This window comes from Penicillium expansum (genome assembly GCF_000769745.1).
Source record: "Penicillium expansum strain MD-8 chromosome Unknown contig145, whole genome shotgun sequence".
In the NCBI taxonomy this organism is placed as follows: Eukaryota; Fungi; Ascomycota; class Eurotiomycetes; order Eurotiales; family Aspergillaceae; genus Penicillium; species Penicillium expansum.
Window position 1 is genome coordinate 35996 of NW_015971172.1, and position 12884 is coordinate 48879.

The following is a 12884-nucleotide window of genomic DNA, read 5'->3' on the forward strand; positions in this document are numbered from 1 at the left end:
TTCCGTACCAACCTGATTTTGCAAAATCGACAACTACAAACGACTCTTTGCAATCTTGGACTTGATGAGCCATCGAGGGAAGAGCTACGCAAATGCTTTGATACTAAATTCTCCAGTATCTCTCACGAACTTATTTTTATCGTTCAACGTATGGACGATGTTACTGCTGGGCTTTTGAAGAGCCTAGATATCGACGTTAATGGAAAGGTATAAAGTGCTGTTGCTAAAGATTAAAGCCGAGCTGACCTGCGACTGTATGATTAGCCGAATGCCCTTCAAGATAGGGCCCAATGGGAATGGCGTCGAGTGAAACATAGCTTTAGCACAAAAAAGCGCAATAAAGTGATCGAGGACCTTAGGCATTGGAATGAAGACTTAAGGAGGTCTGTTGAAAAACCAGAATTGCCCGCGGAAGACGACAGTGGCAAAGTCCAATATCTCAAACGCCGCTTCAATATTGAGCGTTGCAATTCAATCCGTCAGTGCTTAAGCTCTCTTCACCGAGCACTCGAATTTGCATTCCGTTGTGCCTGCTCACCACCTCACCAAGCTGCCATCGACCTTGACTGGGAGGCGATTGAATCTAATGCAGCCAAAACTTTCAAAGTGGCCCTCTCGTACGGAACAAACTCACAACCACCCCAGCTGCCTGATTTATGGCGAAAGCTTCATATTACACCACATGCTCCCAGCAAGGTAGCCAGCTCGGTTCCTGGTTTACTGACACCACTGCCTACTCCCGCTATAGCTTCTCCCCTATCTTCTCCCCTATATTCTTCCTTCCGATCCAAGATGTCAAATGTCAAATTCCGCTTACTGTCCCGGACACCCTCACCCCCACAAACTCCGCCGGTTTTATTAACGGCACCAACGGCCGTTTCAACCACAGCGAGTACCGAAATAAGCAGCCTTTGTCATAGCACAGAATGCAATCAATCGACTCTTACAGGCTTCCTCAAAGACCCAGACGAGGACCAAGGTCGACAATTCTCTCTCGACTACAGCCAACCAGATTTCTCAAAAATTATCAAAGCAGTTCCTCTCAAGTCTTTGCTTTCATCCTATGAGCAGTCAGCTCAACGGCAAACCCCTTATATTTCACTTTCTACAAAACATAGGTACGGCATCGCTGCCTCCACTGCCTGGTCAGTCTTACACTTGAGTGGCAGTCCCTGGCTTGGCCATCACTGGGACGAAAAGCAAGCGAATATTTTTCTCGAGAAAAACCAAGGCGGCCGGGAAATTTTATCCCGGTACCCGTGTGCATCATATACATTTTTACCGCCAACAAGCCCGGAGCAGCTGGTTGCAACGGACTTTGACCATCTAATTCCCAACAAAACTGTCTTCACACTCGGTATTCTCCTCATCGAGCTCTGCATCAACAAATCATTTGCGGAGTGCCGGCAGACCGGTGAGAGCGTGACACCAGCCTCTCTACTCGATGACTATAAGGCTGCGCTGAGCAAGTTGAATGAGGTGTACCGTGTAGCAGGAGACTCTTATGGATATGCAACGGAACGGTGTGTGAAGTTCGCGTTTCAGGGGCCGGATTCCTACCAGGATTTTACTTTCTCGAAATTCCGGCAGCAATTCTACGATGCTGTGGTTGCGCCGGTGCAGGCGACTTATCTTGCCTTTCCGGATTCGTACATTCCTGTGTAAGGCTTGAACTGTGTGTCGTACACTTTGCTCTTTGTTCTGTATGCCCGAACTTTGTAGGTATGATGCTCATCGTCTAATACTATATGCAAGTAACGCACATTTTAGTGGCTTCTTTGTCTATCTCCTATACGCCTGCCCGGATAAAACTTTCAATCTAGGCCCAGAGATGCTCCTTGCCTACTTAGTTTTAGCTTTTTGACTCGCTGACAGTCCATTCGGTGACCACGACCAATATGTAAACAGCTTCTTAGAAGTTTTATTTTATGGGTTGCTAAACCCTAACTAGATAAACGGACCACAAATATCATCAAAATATATCATGAATGTAGGAATTCTTAGGAGTAGAAGGCGAGATCCAGCTGCATAGGAACATCTTCCTCTGCTTCGAAAGTCTAGCATACAGTCAAGAATATCGGGCAGCATCGGAATAGTAGCATCCAATGATACATCACTCACTTGTTCACTCTCTGTGTGCCTTTTGTGCCTGTAACGGTCTTAGGCCTTACTATTGAATCGTACTGCCAAATCAACCTTTGTCACTAACTAGTTTCTAGGAGCGTGAAGTGGTTATCCTTGCGGTTAAGCAGGCTGTAGTAAACAAATGAACCATAGATTCCCCAGTCTCTTTGACTTCTTCTCGATACTTAGTGATTGCTTTTACCTAGACCGCTAGTAGGGTTTCATAACTTTGGTGCCGACTATATTCCGTGATATGATGGAGGGGAGTAGAAAGATCATATCTGATATAGGCTGGTTTGTCTGATATCTATATCGCTGCTATAATAGCCTAAGACCTAAGCTATTTACCTAGGAGAAATCTCGTAAAAATATTACACGGAAGCTCTAGGCTTCCGCTTATAATAACTATATCGTCGCTGTCCTATATAGGCTGCTCTTAGACATTATTTGTGATACTTTTAATTAAATATGTATAGGCAGGCTAGAGTTTACTGTCTGATAAGGTATCCTTTTAATATATTAGCGTAATTCAAGGTAATAAGATAGATTAGCTGCTCACAATATACTTGAAAGTAACCATTTCTTACAGCTTAGAGAGTTCGTGCTCCCGATAATAGGTTTGTATCTTTCGTATTCTTATAGAGCATGGCGAGGTCTGGTAAGCCATGCTTGACTAGAAACTCTGACTGTGCACTTGAAATTCCAAGTAGTCTCATAAAGTATGCGTTTGCCTCGATATCCTGATTACTAGCCCCAATTTCTGGTAGAGAGATTTTCGTGGAAATCCTGTTATATTTTAGTTCATGAGGAGGATCAATAGCTGGAAAGAGCTCGCCAGATCTGATAATTCAGGTGTCATTTGCTCATTTCAGCATCTTCCCAACATGAACCAAATGCTCTTTGATTTTCAGATAACTCTCGTCCAATGATGATTCAAACTTGATCATTCCACCATGATCAGCTTGGATGAAAATATGGGACGAATTCTCTTGTGTCGAGGACGACGCAGTCTTGTTCAAAGATTATACAGTGTAAGCAAATAGTCCATGGCTGGCTGGTAATAATTCTCTTACCTGGTCCAATGCACTGCTTGCTGACAGAGAGTCAGGTCTCTCATGAACAAATAAAGTCCAAAATTGTTGGCTTATCGATGGGTAGCTTTGCAATGTAGTCACCAACCAGTGCGCTTCCTTGTAGATATCGCTAGACTCCTGCTCAGACCCTTGAGCAGTAGCCAAGTAGCTTTGCAGTCCAATGAGCCTTGAGTCTAGCTCAGGTGTTCCCATGAATATCGCCCCACGGGTTGATAGTCTGATGCTACGAAGGTCCACAGTAGGGGTTCCTTGTGCTGAGTCGGCATAAAGCAGGGCCTAGCGATGATCAATGACAACTCTGTTTTTGTAGAATGGCGAAACTTACACTTTTGACCATGGGTCCCCCAAGACTATGTGCAATAAATACAATCGGACGATTGATTGTCTGCATTGTCTCTGTCAGTATTAATTCTTTTTTTCTAGCTTGGTTAGTTGAGTTTGTACGTTTGTTGATGATCTCATTTCCCACAAGTCACAGACTAGTTGCTCCGATACTTTTTGCTGGGATAATGTCTCATGGGAGTTTGCCGCAGTAGTTAAACTATAACCCCAGGAAAGGACTCGAATGTTGGGCATATCACCTGGCAGCAGGTCATGGAGCCAGTTTACCCCATTGGCTGCCGTCCATGAATTTTCGCGGTGGCCGTTCAGTCCATGGACAGCGATAATACTGCATCAACTATTACTTATGGAAGTCTGTAATAGAGACAGATTGTACAAACTCGATTTTTGGAGTTGGCCCCTCATAAAGCAACTTCAAGCCAGTCTCCTCATCTAGTGGAAGTGAACACTGTAGGTAGTCTTAGTAGATCGACAAAGCACTGGAGATATAGACATCTCATTACATTGGGTTCTTACTGTCTTCGCGATCTTTGATTTGCCCTGTTTGAATGGAAAACACCATGGCAAAGGCATGGTTCCGGTAAAATAGGGCGTTGAAGGTGCGGGGTAAAATGTGGCCGAAGAAAATAACATCAAACTGCTCTTCAGTGATTCATTGCAATTACCAGAGTTAAAGTCGCAGGTGAATAAAAAAATTAAACTAGTATGCTGGTCTACTAAGCACTAGTATGAGGTCAAAAACTCAAAATATAGTAGAGAATCCGCTATCTATTCGCCTGCGACCTTAGCCCTGCAACTGACTACTCCGTACAGCACCATTCATTGTACTGCACGATGATTTCTGGATATATCGCAACCTTGTGGAACATTTGATGACATACTAAGTTCCTGCTCGGACTAATATAACTGATTGGCATCTCGTACCTTTTGGAGGTGTGATTATTGCTTGAATCCATATTATTAGACCAACAAGGATAGTCCGACACTTATACAGCCGATGTCCTCGCCTGTGGACGACAGGGCTTTCTTAGATATACACGAAGGCTATAATAGGTAGACATAAACAGTAAATTAAGCTTTTCTACCTTCGACCAGGATTGGTATATTTCCAATAGTACGGAGTAACTACGGAGTATCTTGCCCTCAGAATTTGCGGGAAAAAGGTCCGATCTCGGGATTAATGCCTAAGGCTGAAATTTAATGCCTCATATTTCAGGCGTGAAGCTTGAATTTTTCAGATCTACCCGTGTGGACGTATCCGGCGCCTCACGTGGCATGCTTCCAGATGCATACATTTTTCATCGCCTCTCTACACATTGGAACCTTGGAAAAAAACTTAATTTAGTGGCCATAATGCCTACTGGCCATATGTCAGCGATCCTTGGGGCACCATGAAACTAACAAATCAATATCGATTATGTATTTGCCTCCTATCGCTCCGATCGGTCCCATCGCGATTCGCGATTATGGCAAAGAAGAAAAAGTTAGTCAATCGCCTCCCATAAAAGTGGAGAGAGGCCGAACTCCGAGCTCTGTAGCCCAATGATTCTTCTCCACTGTGGAGAAAACATCAGCATGAATGGAAGGCCAAGATGTCGTGCTTTGACGCGACTGAATAATATTTCGGGGAAAAAAAAAACCGTTTCCCATATAAGCACCCTGATCCCTCCTCAAGTCTCCGGGGTATAATTCACGGGGAAAGACTTGGCCTGGATGATCGGCGCTACACACGACAACATGGACAAGTCCAGCTTCACCGACGACAAGGTCCAGCCAGCTCCTGGTGGGGATTTTGATGACTACGAGTCGAATCCCAAAGGCGAATTCGAGATCAATGTCGGCGGTCGCGCGGCCTTGCAGCGACGCCTGCGCAATTACCAGGTTACCATGATCGGCTTCTGCAGTGGCATCGGCACTGGTTTGTTCGTGGGAACTGGCGCTGCCTATGCTAAAGCTGGCCCTGCTGGTTTGCTGCTCGCGTATATTATTGTGGGAGGTGTTTTGTGGTGCGTCATGCAAAGTATCGCCGAACTCGCAACGCTTTTCCCGACTGCTGGATCCTTCCCTCACTGGGCGACTCGATTTATCGATCCGTCTGTTGGTTTCTCCCTCGCTATTTCATACGGATACTGTTACACAATCGCCATCGCCTCGGAAGTCTCAGCGGCTGCCGTTATTGTTTCATATTGGACGGATCTCACGCCTGCTGTGGTGATCACTGTTGGATTGGTGCTCATTTTGGCCATCAATTTGATGAGTGTGCGATTCTATGGTGAAACCGAAGTCTTTGGAGGTGCCGTCAAGGTCCTCTGCTTCCTTGGCTTGGTTGTTGTTTCCATTGTCATTACTGCAGGCGGCGGTCCCAACGGCGATGCCATTGGATTCCGCTACTGGAATAACCCTGGACCATGGACAAACTACAACGGTATCACCGGTCCGACAGGCCACTTCCTCGGCTTCCTGTCGTCATTCGTCAATGCCTCGTTCAGTTTCATTGGTGTCGAGACTGTCGTCATTACCGCATCCGAATCGGTTGATCCTCACCGTGCCATTCCTAAGGCCGCCCGCCGTGTGACTTACCGCATCGCCTTCTTCTACATTCTCGGAGCACTTCTCATCGGTATGGTCGTGGACCCAAGAGCCGCAGGTCTCGTCTCCGGCTCTGGCAACGCGAACAGCTCACCCTTTGTGATTGCCATCACCAACGCCGGCATCAACGCTCTGCCCTCTATCGTGAATGCATGCATTCTCATTGCCGCGTGGTCTGCCGGTAACTCATACTGCTGGGTCGGATCGCGCATGATTGTCGCCATGACTACCGACCGCCAGCTGCCCCAGATCTTCGGACGCGTGAACAAGAATGGTGTGCCATATGTGGCTGTTATTGCCGCCTGGCTCTTTGGGCCGCTGGCGTACCTGAGTCTTGGCAGCGGTGGTGCAGCGCAGGCATTCACTTGGCTTCTGAACCTCAGCACCGTTGCCGGTTTGATTGCTTGGGCAACCCTTTGCGTCTGCTACATTCGTTTCTTTGCCGCAATGAAGAAACAAAATGTGAGCCGAGACACCCTCCCATGGAAGGCACCCTTTCAACCTTATGCCGCATGGGTGGGCTTTATCGGTTCCACTATCATTACTTTAGTTGCTGGTTTCCCCGTGTTTTTGAAGGGCAACTGGAATACGTCCGACTTTGTTGCGTCGTACATTGGTATCCCCATCTTCATCGTTCCCATCATTTGCTGGAAGCTCTGGCATCGCACTAAGGTTAGTTCAGCCCCTCTTAATATTTCTGCTTTTTCACGAAGAGTCGCTAACATGTTCAATGTACAGTTTGAGCGCGCTGCCAATATCGACCTATGGTCGGGCCGTCTCCAAGATGGGGAGATCAAGCCGGTTGAAAACCCGCACAACAACTGGTGGACAAAGTTCACCGATTGGCTCTTTTAGATGATTTTTATGATGTATAATATTTGCATGCCAAACCGGCTATTCAACATTAGCGATGTATAAAGGTTATTTTATTCAATTTGCATTTTCAAGTTCATTCTCAAATAAAATTCGCGCTCAGAATGTCTATTGAATCTTGAACTGCTGTCCAAGTTTCTTAATATCGTGGTGTGAAGCTTTGCAGCACCCGCCCACAAGGAATGACTTGAAATGGCCCTTTTCGTAGGCTTCATTGACCACCTGGGCCAACTGTTCCTCCCAAGACTAAATTTTCACGTCAGCATAATTGTCATCTCCAATGTTCCCACCTGGAGGTAGTACTCACGTTATCACTCACATTATCACTCAAAGCATCATTTTTCTCCCAGATCTGCGTCGTAGTATTGTACACCTCCCCATTCGTCCCATCAGGATACAAAACCAAGCTCGGCACAGCAGATATCTCCTCCTTAGCAATACCCTCTGCAACAGCGCGACCAAACAAATCAACAAGCCCACCAAGCTTATGCATCTTAGTACAATTAGCCCCAATTCCCCAGGGAACAGCCCCACCCTCCAAAGGCGCAAGAGCAGCCCGCACAACCTCCTCCACGGAGCTCCCATCAGGCAAGAAATCATCATCGCGCGGGAAGACACAAGCAATCCAAAACGGCACATCGAATGCAGAATCCCGAATCGCCCTCCTCACAGCATGAACCTCGTCAAGTCGCGGCAGCGTCTCAAACGCAACATACCGAACTCGCGACACAAGCTTCCCATCCGCCTCAGCAAACATGCGCAACCGATCCAGGTGCCACAAATACAATGACTCCTCAGAGTCGTGCTCGGCGTCGTATGCACCGCTGTACTCCTGGCCTGGGATCATACACGCACCGTAAGGGCCAAGGCTGAGCGCAACGCTTGCGCTCTCGCGCACTTTCGCTTGCTCGGCGATGTCCACGGCTTTCTGTAGGAAGGGCCCTACTGCGCTGCGTGGGATCCCGTCTGGGAATTGAGGGGTTTTGGTCCGGGCAAATCCCTCAGCGGAAACTTGGTAAGTTGCTGTTAGGAGGACGTCTACTCCGGCGACGCCGAAGTCGCGTTGGCATGCTTGCAGCGTTGCTGGGTCGCTCACTAACAGGTGTGAGGCCCAGAGTGGGGTTGTTGTGGAATCGAATTTGATGTTGTATAGATCACCTAGAGAGGTGCCAAGGCCTCCGTCTAGGATTTGGATTGTTGCCATTATGTGTATTTTGGATTTTAGATGGTTTATGAAAGGTAAGTGGGGGTTTTGCTGCTTGATACAGTCCCAAACGGGGCGACTTGCTCGGGTTACATAATCGATCGTTTTTGCTCAGGTGGGCCGGCTTCGGAGGTATAAAACGTTGATTTGAAAAAAGATAAGTGGAGATCAGATTAAAATTTGACTGTATTCTGAGGTACTGTGGGTTTGTGACCCTCTCATAGCGTACCATCTATAAATAGTAGATCAGTCTACCAGAACTTGATCTCCAAATCACCTCCGTATTGCTCTTCTATTTGGAGTATATATTTTGTCCGAGGTGAGGATGTTGAACATAATATAAGCACCTGGGAATGATAATGGACTGGCCACATGAGACGATATATACAAACAATGTGTCACTTACTCTTCCTTAAACATGGGCCCATCCATATCGATGCAGAACTTGCATCTCATTGATAATGCAAAGTTCCCCACGCTCTTCATTCCCAATATTCAAAGCTCTCCAGCTGTCTAGCCGCCTTCGAACTATTACTTCTTTCAACCATGAAGTGATACCCAAGCGGCGTAGTTGATTGACCCACAACCCTTGTAGAACCCGCTTAGCAGAGAGCCAATTCATCATCGGATGAATAGCTGCATATGCAGCGCCGCTATACCCGACCCTCACCAAAGGGTTCAAATAAACACCTTTCTCTATTGATAGTGGGTTGTCTATGTGGATGAGACAACACTCAGAACCTTCAAGATGATACTTCGCTAATGAATCGGGGATACCTCGGAAGCGAAGTGGTTCGCTGGCGATGAATGGACTGGCGGGCATTGCCACTAGAGGTATGTTAGTTTATACAATGCTCTCTAGAATGGAGGTCAGCATACCCATGCCATTCCAACAACTCGCCACAGGAACAGGAGACATATTTTTTATTGCATCTCGCGATGCCGCAGAGCTGAAATAGGGCCATGTCTGCATGATGGGCTCATGGCCCTTGCTATCCCGGAGAGCAAATGTGTCATAGTGATTCGGAGGCTTAGAGAAATCCAACGAGCAAGCAGCAGCGTATTCGCCGTCATTAGTATTCAGAAGTCCGAGGACGTCATTCGGCTGATCAACAAACAGAGCAGTCGTTAGAAGGCATATTTGACAGAAGGTAAGCGACTTCAAACGAACCGTGAAAACAACATCATTCAGAAACAGGATTTTATCAAAAGTGATACCCTGCCTTGCAAGATCCTGCAGAGGCAGCAAGCTCAAGTTCCGTATCCGCGCTAGATACGGTACCCGTCTGAGTTGTTTCTTTCCATCGGGGGTGCGAATCCATCCCTCTCCCCGCGCGGGTGCAGCTAGTTCATCTTCATGTGTCACAGGTGATAAAGTGATATTCCGTGGCACCCGCATCCGCTCAAGTTCCCAATCCAGTTCCCTCAACGCGCCTTTCGTGTTATCATAGCTCCCACTTTCGTATATGCTGATGAACACATTTTCTCGACCAAGCTTCAAGACCAGCTGTGTGAGTGCCTTGCTCCAGTGACTGCGTAGAATGAGCTCATTGTTCCAATTGATGCTTGCAATATATATTCGTTCTTGATTTTGCGGCCGGTGTCGGAGAACATGATCGATTTCGTAAATTCGGCGCTGAATTACATGTATTTCGACTAGGTTCCATATTGCGAAGATTATGATCAGAGCTCGGGCGATGCGGTTCCGGAGAACTCGTCGGGAGGCCGAAAAAATCGTCATGGGAAGTGAGGAAGCTAGGAGACGGTTGGGTCGGTGTCAACGTCGGAGTCGGTTGCGATGCGCGCGATCTAATGTTCCTGACATACTTGACTGGAGGTGTGGAAGAGACCCTTGATAGAGTATATAGGGTATTTCTAGGAGATAGCTAGGTAATCAAGGGATACTGTCCAGGTGCGAAATCAAAATGAGAATGTATACTTCCTTCCCAAAGTAGAAATATCCACGATGATCACCAACGGAAGGAGCAAAAGCGTTATTCGCCGATCGGCCATGAATCAATTGTCATACCTATATTTGAACCTAAATTCATATTACTTAGATATGTACGGAGTACAAATGATTAGTCGCATGTGCAAGTATAAAAATCCTTGTTTCTATATTAATTTTAAGACAAACACAATGATAAAAAGTAGTATACAAGGGATAAAACCCACAATATCCAGGAACAAGTCTCAACCCAAGAAATGCAAAATAGCCGTCGCGGCAATCGCAATGCCAGCTACTCTCTTGAATCCTGAATGACCCCGATTACCCGCCCCGGTCTGAGTAGCATTGGAACTCGATACCGTTGTACTAACTCCATCCTCAACCCACGGCTGCCCAGGCAGCGAATCCGAGCTCTTGTCGATCTCCGCCGCGCTAAGAAGCTTGTTTTCCAGCAGATCGCAGTCGATCCGGTCATCACTCTTGGATATACTGTTGGTGACAGAGATCGGCAGGTCAAAGACAGTATAATAGTCGGTCCCATTCCAGCGGAAAGATTGGTGCATGGAGATGTTGTATGCTCCGCGTGCCGAGTCCTTTGAGCCAGAGCCGTCTCCCACGAGGCATTCGGGCCAAATCCAGTTCACATGTTTGACGGTTGATGAGGGCTCTAGGTCCAAGACGGGACCGACGTAGCTTGTGTTAGATGCAGGCTTTGTGCCGTTGGAGATGGTGAAGTTGTGCGACTCAGAGGTTAAAAAGAGTGTGATGTCGTGGAAGCGGGTGGATGAGTCGGGTTTAGTTGATGCTGGCCATGGTAGTTGACCATTCCCGGACACGTCGATTGCGACTTGCAGGTTGTCTAAAAAAAATTAGTAGGGAGCTGATAGGTTTCGGCGTATTGACTTACCTCCTCCGAGGGGCGTGTTAGGCTGTGGCGCATCGACAATTGCCAGGCCTGGCGTGTAAATTTGGCCATTGACGATGGTGAAGTTGACCATGTTTCCAAATCTATTGTTATTTTCTAAATGAATGTTATTTTATTTACCAAAACATAAAATGCGCTGTCATGACCTTCTTATTCTTTTTGCGCCAAGGGGCTCATTTCCGACAACTCCGCCGTTCATCCTTAGCGTATTGGGATTAATTTCATTTCTTCAGATCATTGGTCTAGCTATGACCCTTATGCCCTCATTAAGCCCCAGGTTGCTAATTATTCTTTCTCGATATTAACCACAGTAAATAGGGGTTCCTGGTATATTTAACCAGTGATCACTGCAATCCTACCTATATTTGGTATGACAGAATCATCTCTCCCTCAATGCCCCATGGTAGTAGACAATGCGACTGAGTTATCATTCATGTATTTCTATAAATAATCGTTATAAATTTTGCACATCTTTTTAACGTCATACCCCCACGTTGTCCATGCTTTGGTTCCCTGTCCCTCTCCACTTTACCTGAGTCCCTGTCGATCATCGCCATTATTCAACCTCATGTTTACTCCATAGTGGTCTCGCGTAGCACCCTAGGGCTCTTGATTTTATTTTTGTAGGCAGAAACATCATAGATTACTCGAGACTGTTCTCATTCATTACTCACTCCAGATATCTGTTTTGTGGGAATCATTGGAAAGAAGACTTGAATTTTCGGATGGACCTACAGTACTCGAGCCCACCCTCGGAAATTGGTGCCTTGCTAGTCTGGACCTGACTTCCCTTTGTGCCCTGCATAACAGCAGCAAGCATTTTCTCCATATTTCTGAGGAGGCCTTTGACTCGGTCCCCCGGACCCGCAAGGTGCTTTTGGCGTTGCAGGTTATACTCGACGGCAACCACTATCTGTCGTAGATCCTGCAGGTCTCTGCGATCCTTCTGGATAGCTCGCTGTACATCTTGAAGGGCGGTTGCATTACCTTCCGCACGTTCAAGATCCTCAGAAACCTGGTCCAATCGGTTATCCAGGTTCTGGAATTGAGCATCAATTTCGCGAGCACGGTAACTACTTAACTGGTGGACCATAGAATTGATCTGCTGCTGGTCCACGAATCGAGTAGTACTTCACTCTTTAGCCACTTGAGATTGGAGCGATGCGGCCTGGGACCTGGCGCAGTCCAACTCCATCTCCTGGCGATAGATGATGGCTTCAGCATCGGTTAGTCTTTCATTAAGCGAGTTTAAGAAAACTGGCCGAATCAATCATCCAAGATCTGGAATTGGGCGTCGATGTTTCGAGATCATTTGATCCCTAAGGATCCCATGTGCACGGAAGAGAAGCAGAGGAGATGAGGAGAAGAACGAAAAAGAAAGAAAAGTCAATAGCAATGGAGTGAAGTTATGCCCTTTGGCGTTGGTCAGCTGGAATGTAGACCTCGGGATGAGGTTGTAAGTTGGAAGATAAGGAAGAAGGAGGAAGGAGGGAAAGCAATGGCTATTTATAGATATAGAAACCATGTTAGTAAAAACGAGAGGTAAGTAAAAACGAGAAGTAAGTAAAAACGAAAGGAACCCAATGACGGCATGGTCAGTACGTACTAACCAGAAACAAGATTCGCAAATTTCTAGCGCTTTGGAAATAAAGCAGAGAATGAAAACCGACGACAATGGGGAAGAAGAAGAAGAAGAAGAAGAAGGAAGATAGTATTTATAGTCCTACGTGCTACGCAAATACTGTCTCTCCCGAGGTAGTCCTCTACAGTTTTTCTTTATATAAT

The 12884-nt window shown here is 46.6% G+C and overlaps 4 protein-coding genes across 4 annotated transcripts; 2 read left to right on the forward strand and 2 right to left on the reverse strand.

Moving 5' to 3' along the window:
* Positions 1–150: 150 nt before the first annotated feature.
* On the forward strand, positions 151–1665 carry PEX2_043360 (uncharacterized protein; the record flags this gene model as incomplete). Its single annotated transcript, XM_016741611.1, has 4 exons — positions 151–207; positions 265–617; positions 749–892; positions 1119–1665. The coding sequence occupies 4 exons, from the start codon at positions 151–153 to the stop codon at positions 1663–1665; spliced, it is 1101 nt and encodes a 366-aa protein (XP_016603313.1).
* A 3632-nt stretch (positions 1666–5297) lies between these two features.
* PEX2_043370 (putative amino acid permease) lies at positions 5298–7004 on the forward strand (the record flags this gene model as incomplete). Its single annotated transcript, XM_016741612.1, has 2 exons — positions 5298–6821; positions 6888–7004. 2 exons carry the CDS (start codon positions 5298–5300, stop codon positions 7002–7004), a joined length of 1641 nt encoding a protein of 546 aa, XP_016603314.1.
* A 126-nt stretch (positions 7005–7130) lies between these two features.
* On the reverse strand, positions 7131–8226 carry PEX2_043380 (homocysteine S-methyltransferase family protein; the record flags this gene model as incomplete). The annotated part of the gene is made up of 2 exons (XM_016741613.1): positions 7131–7268; positions 7330–8226. 2 exons carry the CDS (start codon positions 8224–8226, stop codon positions 7131–7133), a joined length of 1035 nt encoding a protein of 344 aa, XP_016603315.1.
* Positions 8227–8638: 412 nt separating this feature from the next.
* Positions 8639–12192, reverse strand: PEX2_043390 (glycosyltransferase family 69 protein; the record flags this gene model as incomplete). The annotated part of the gene is made up of 6 exons (XM_016741614.1): positions 8639–9054; positions 9106–9331; positions 9398–9981; positions 10500–11033; positions 11082–11193; positions 11836–12192. The coding sequence occupies 6 exons, from the start codon at positions 12190–12192 to the stop codon at positions 8639–8641; spliced, it is 2229 nt and encodes a 742-aa protein (XP_016603316.1).
* Between the last annotated feature and the right edge of the window lie 692 nt (positions 12193–12884).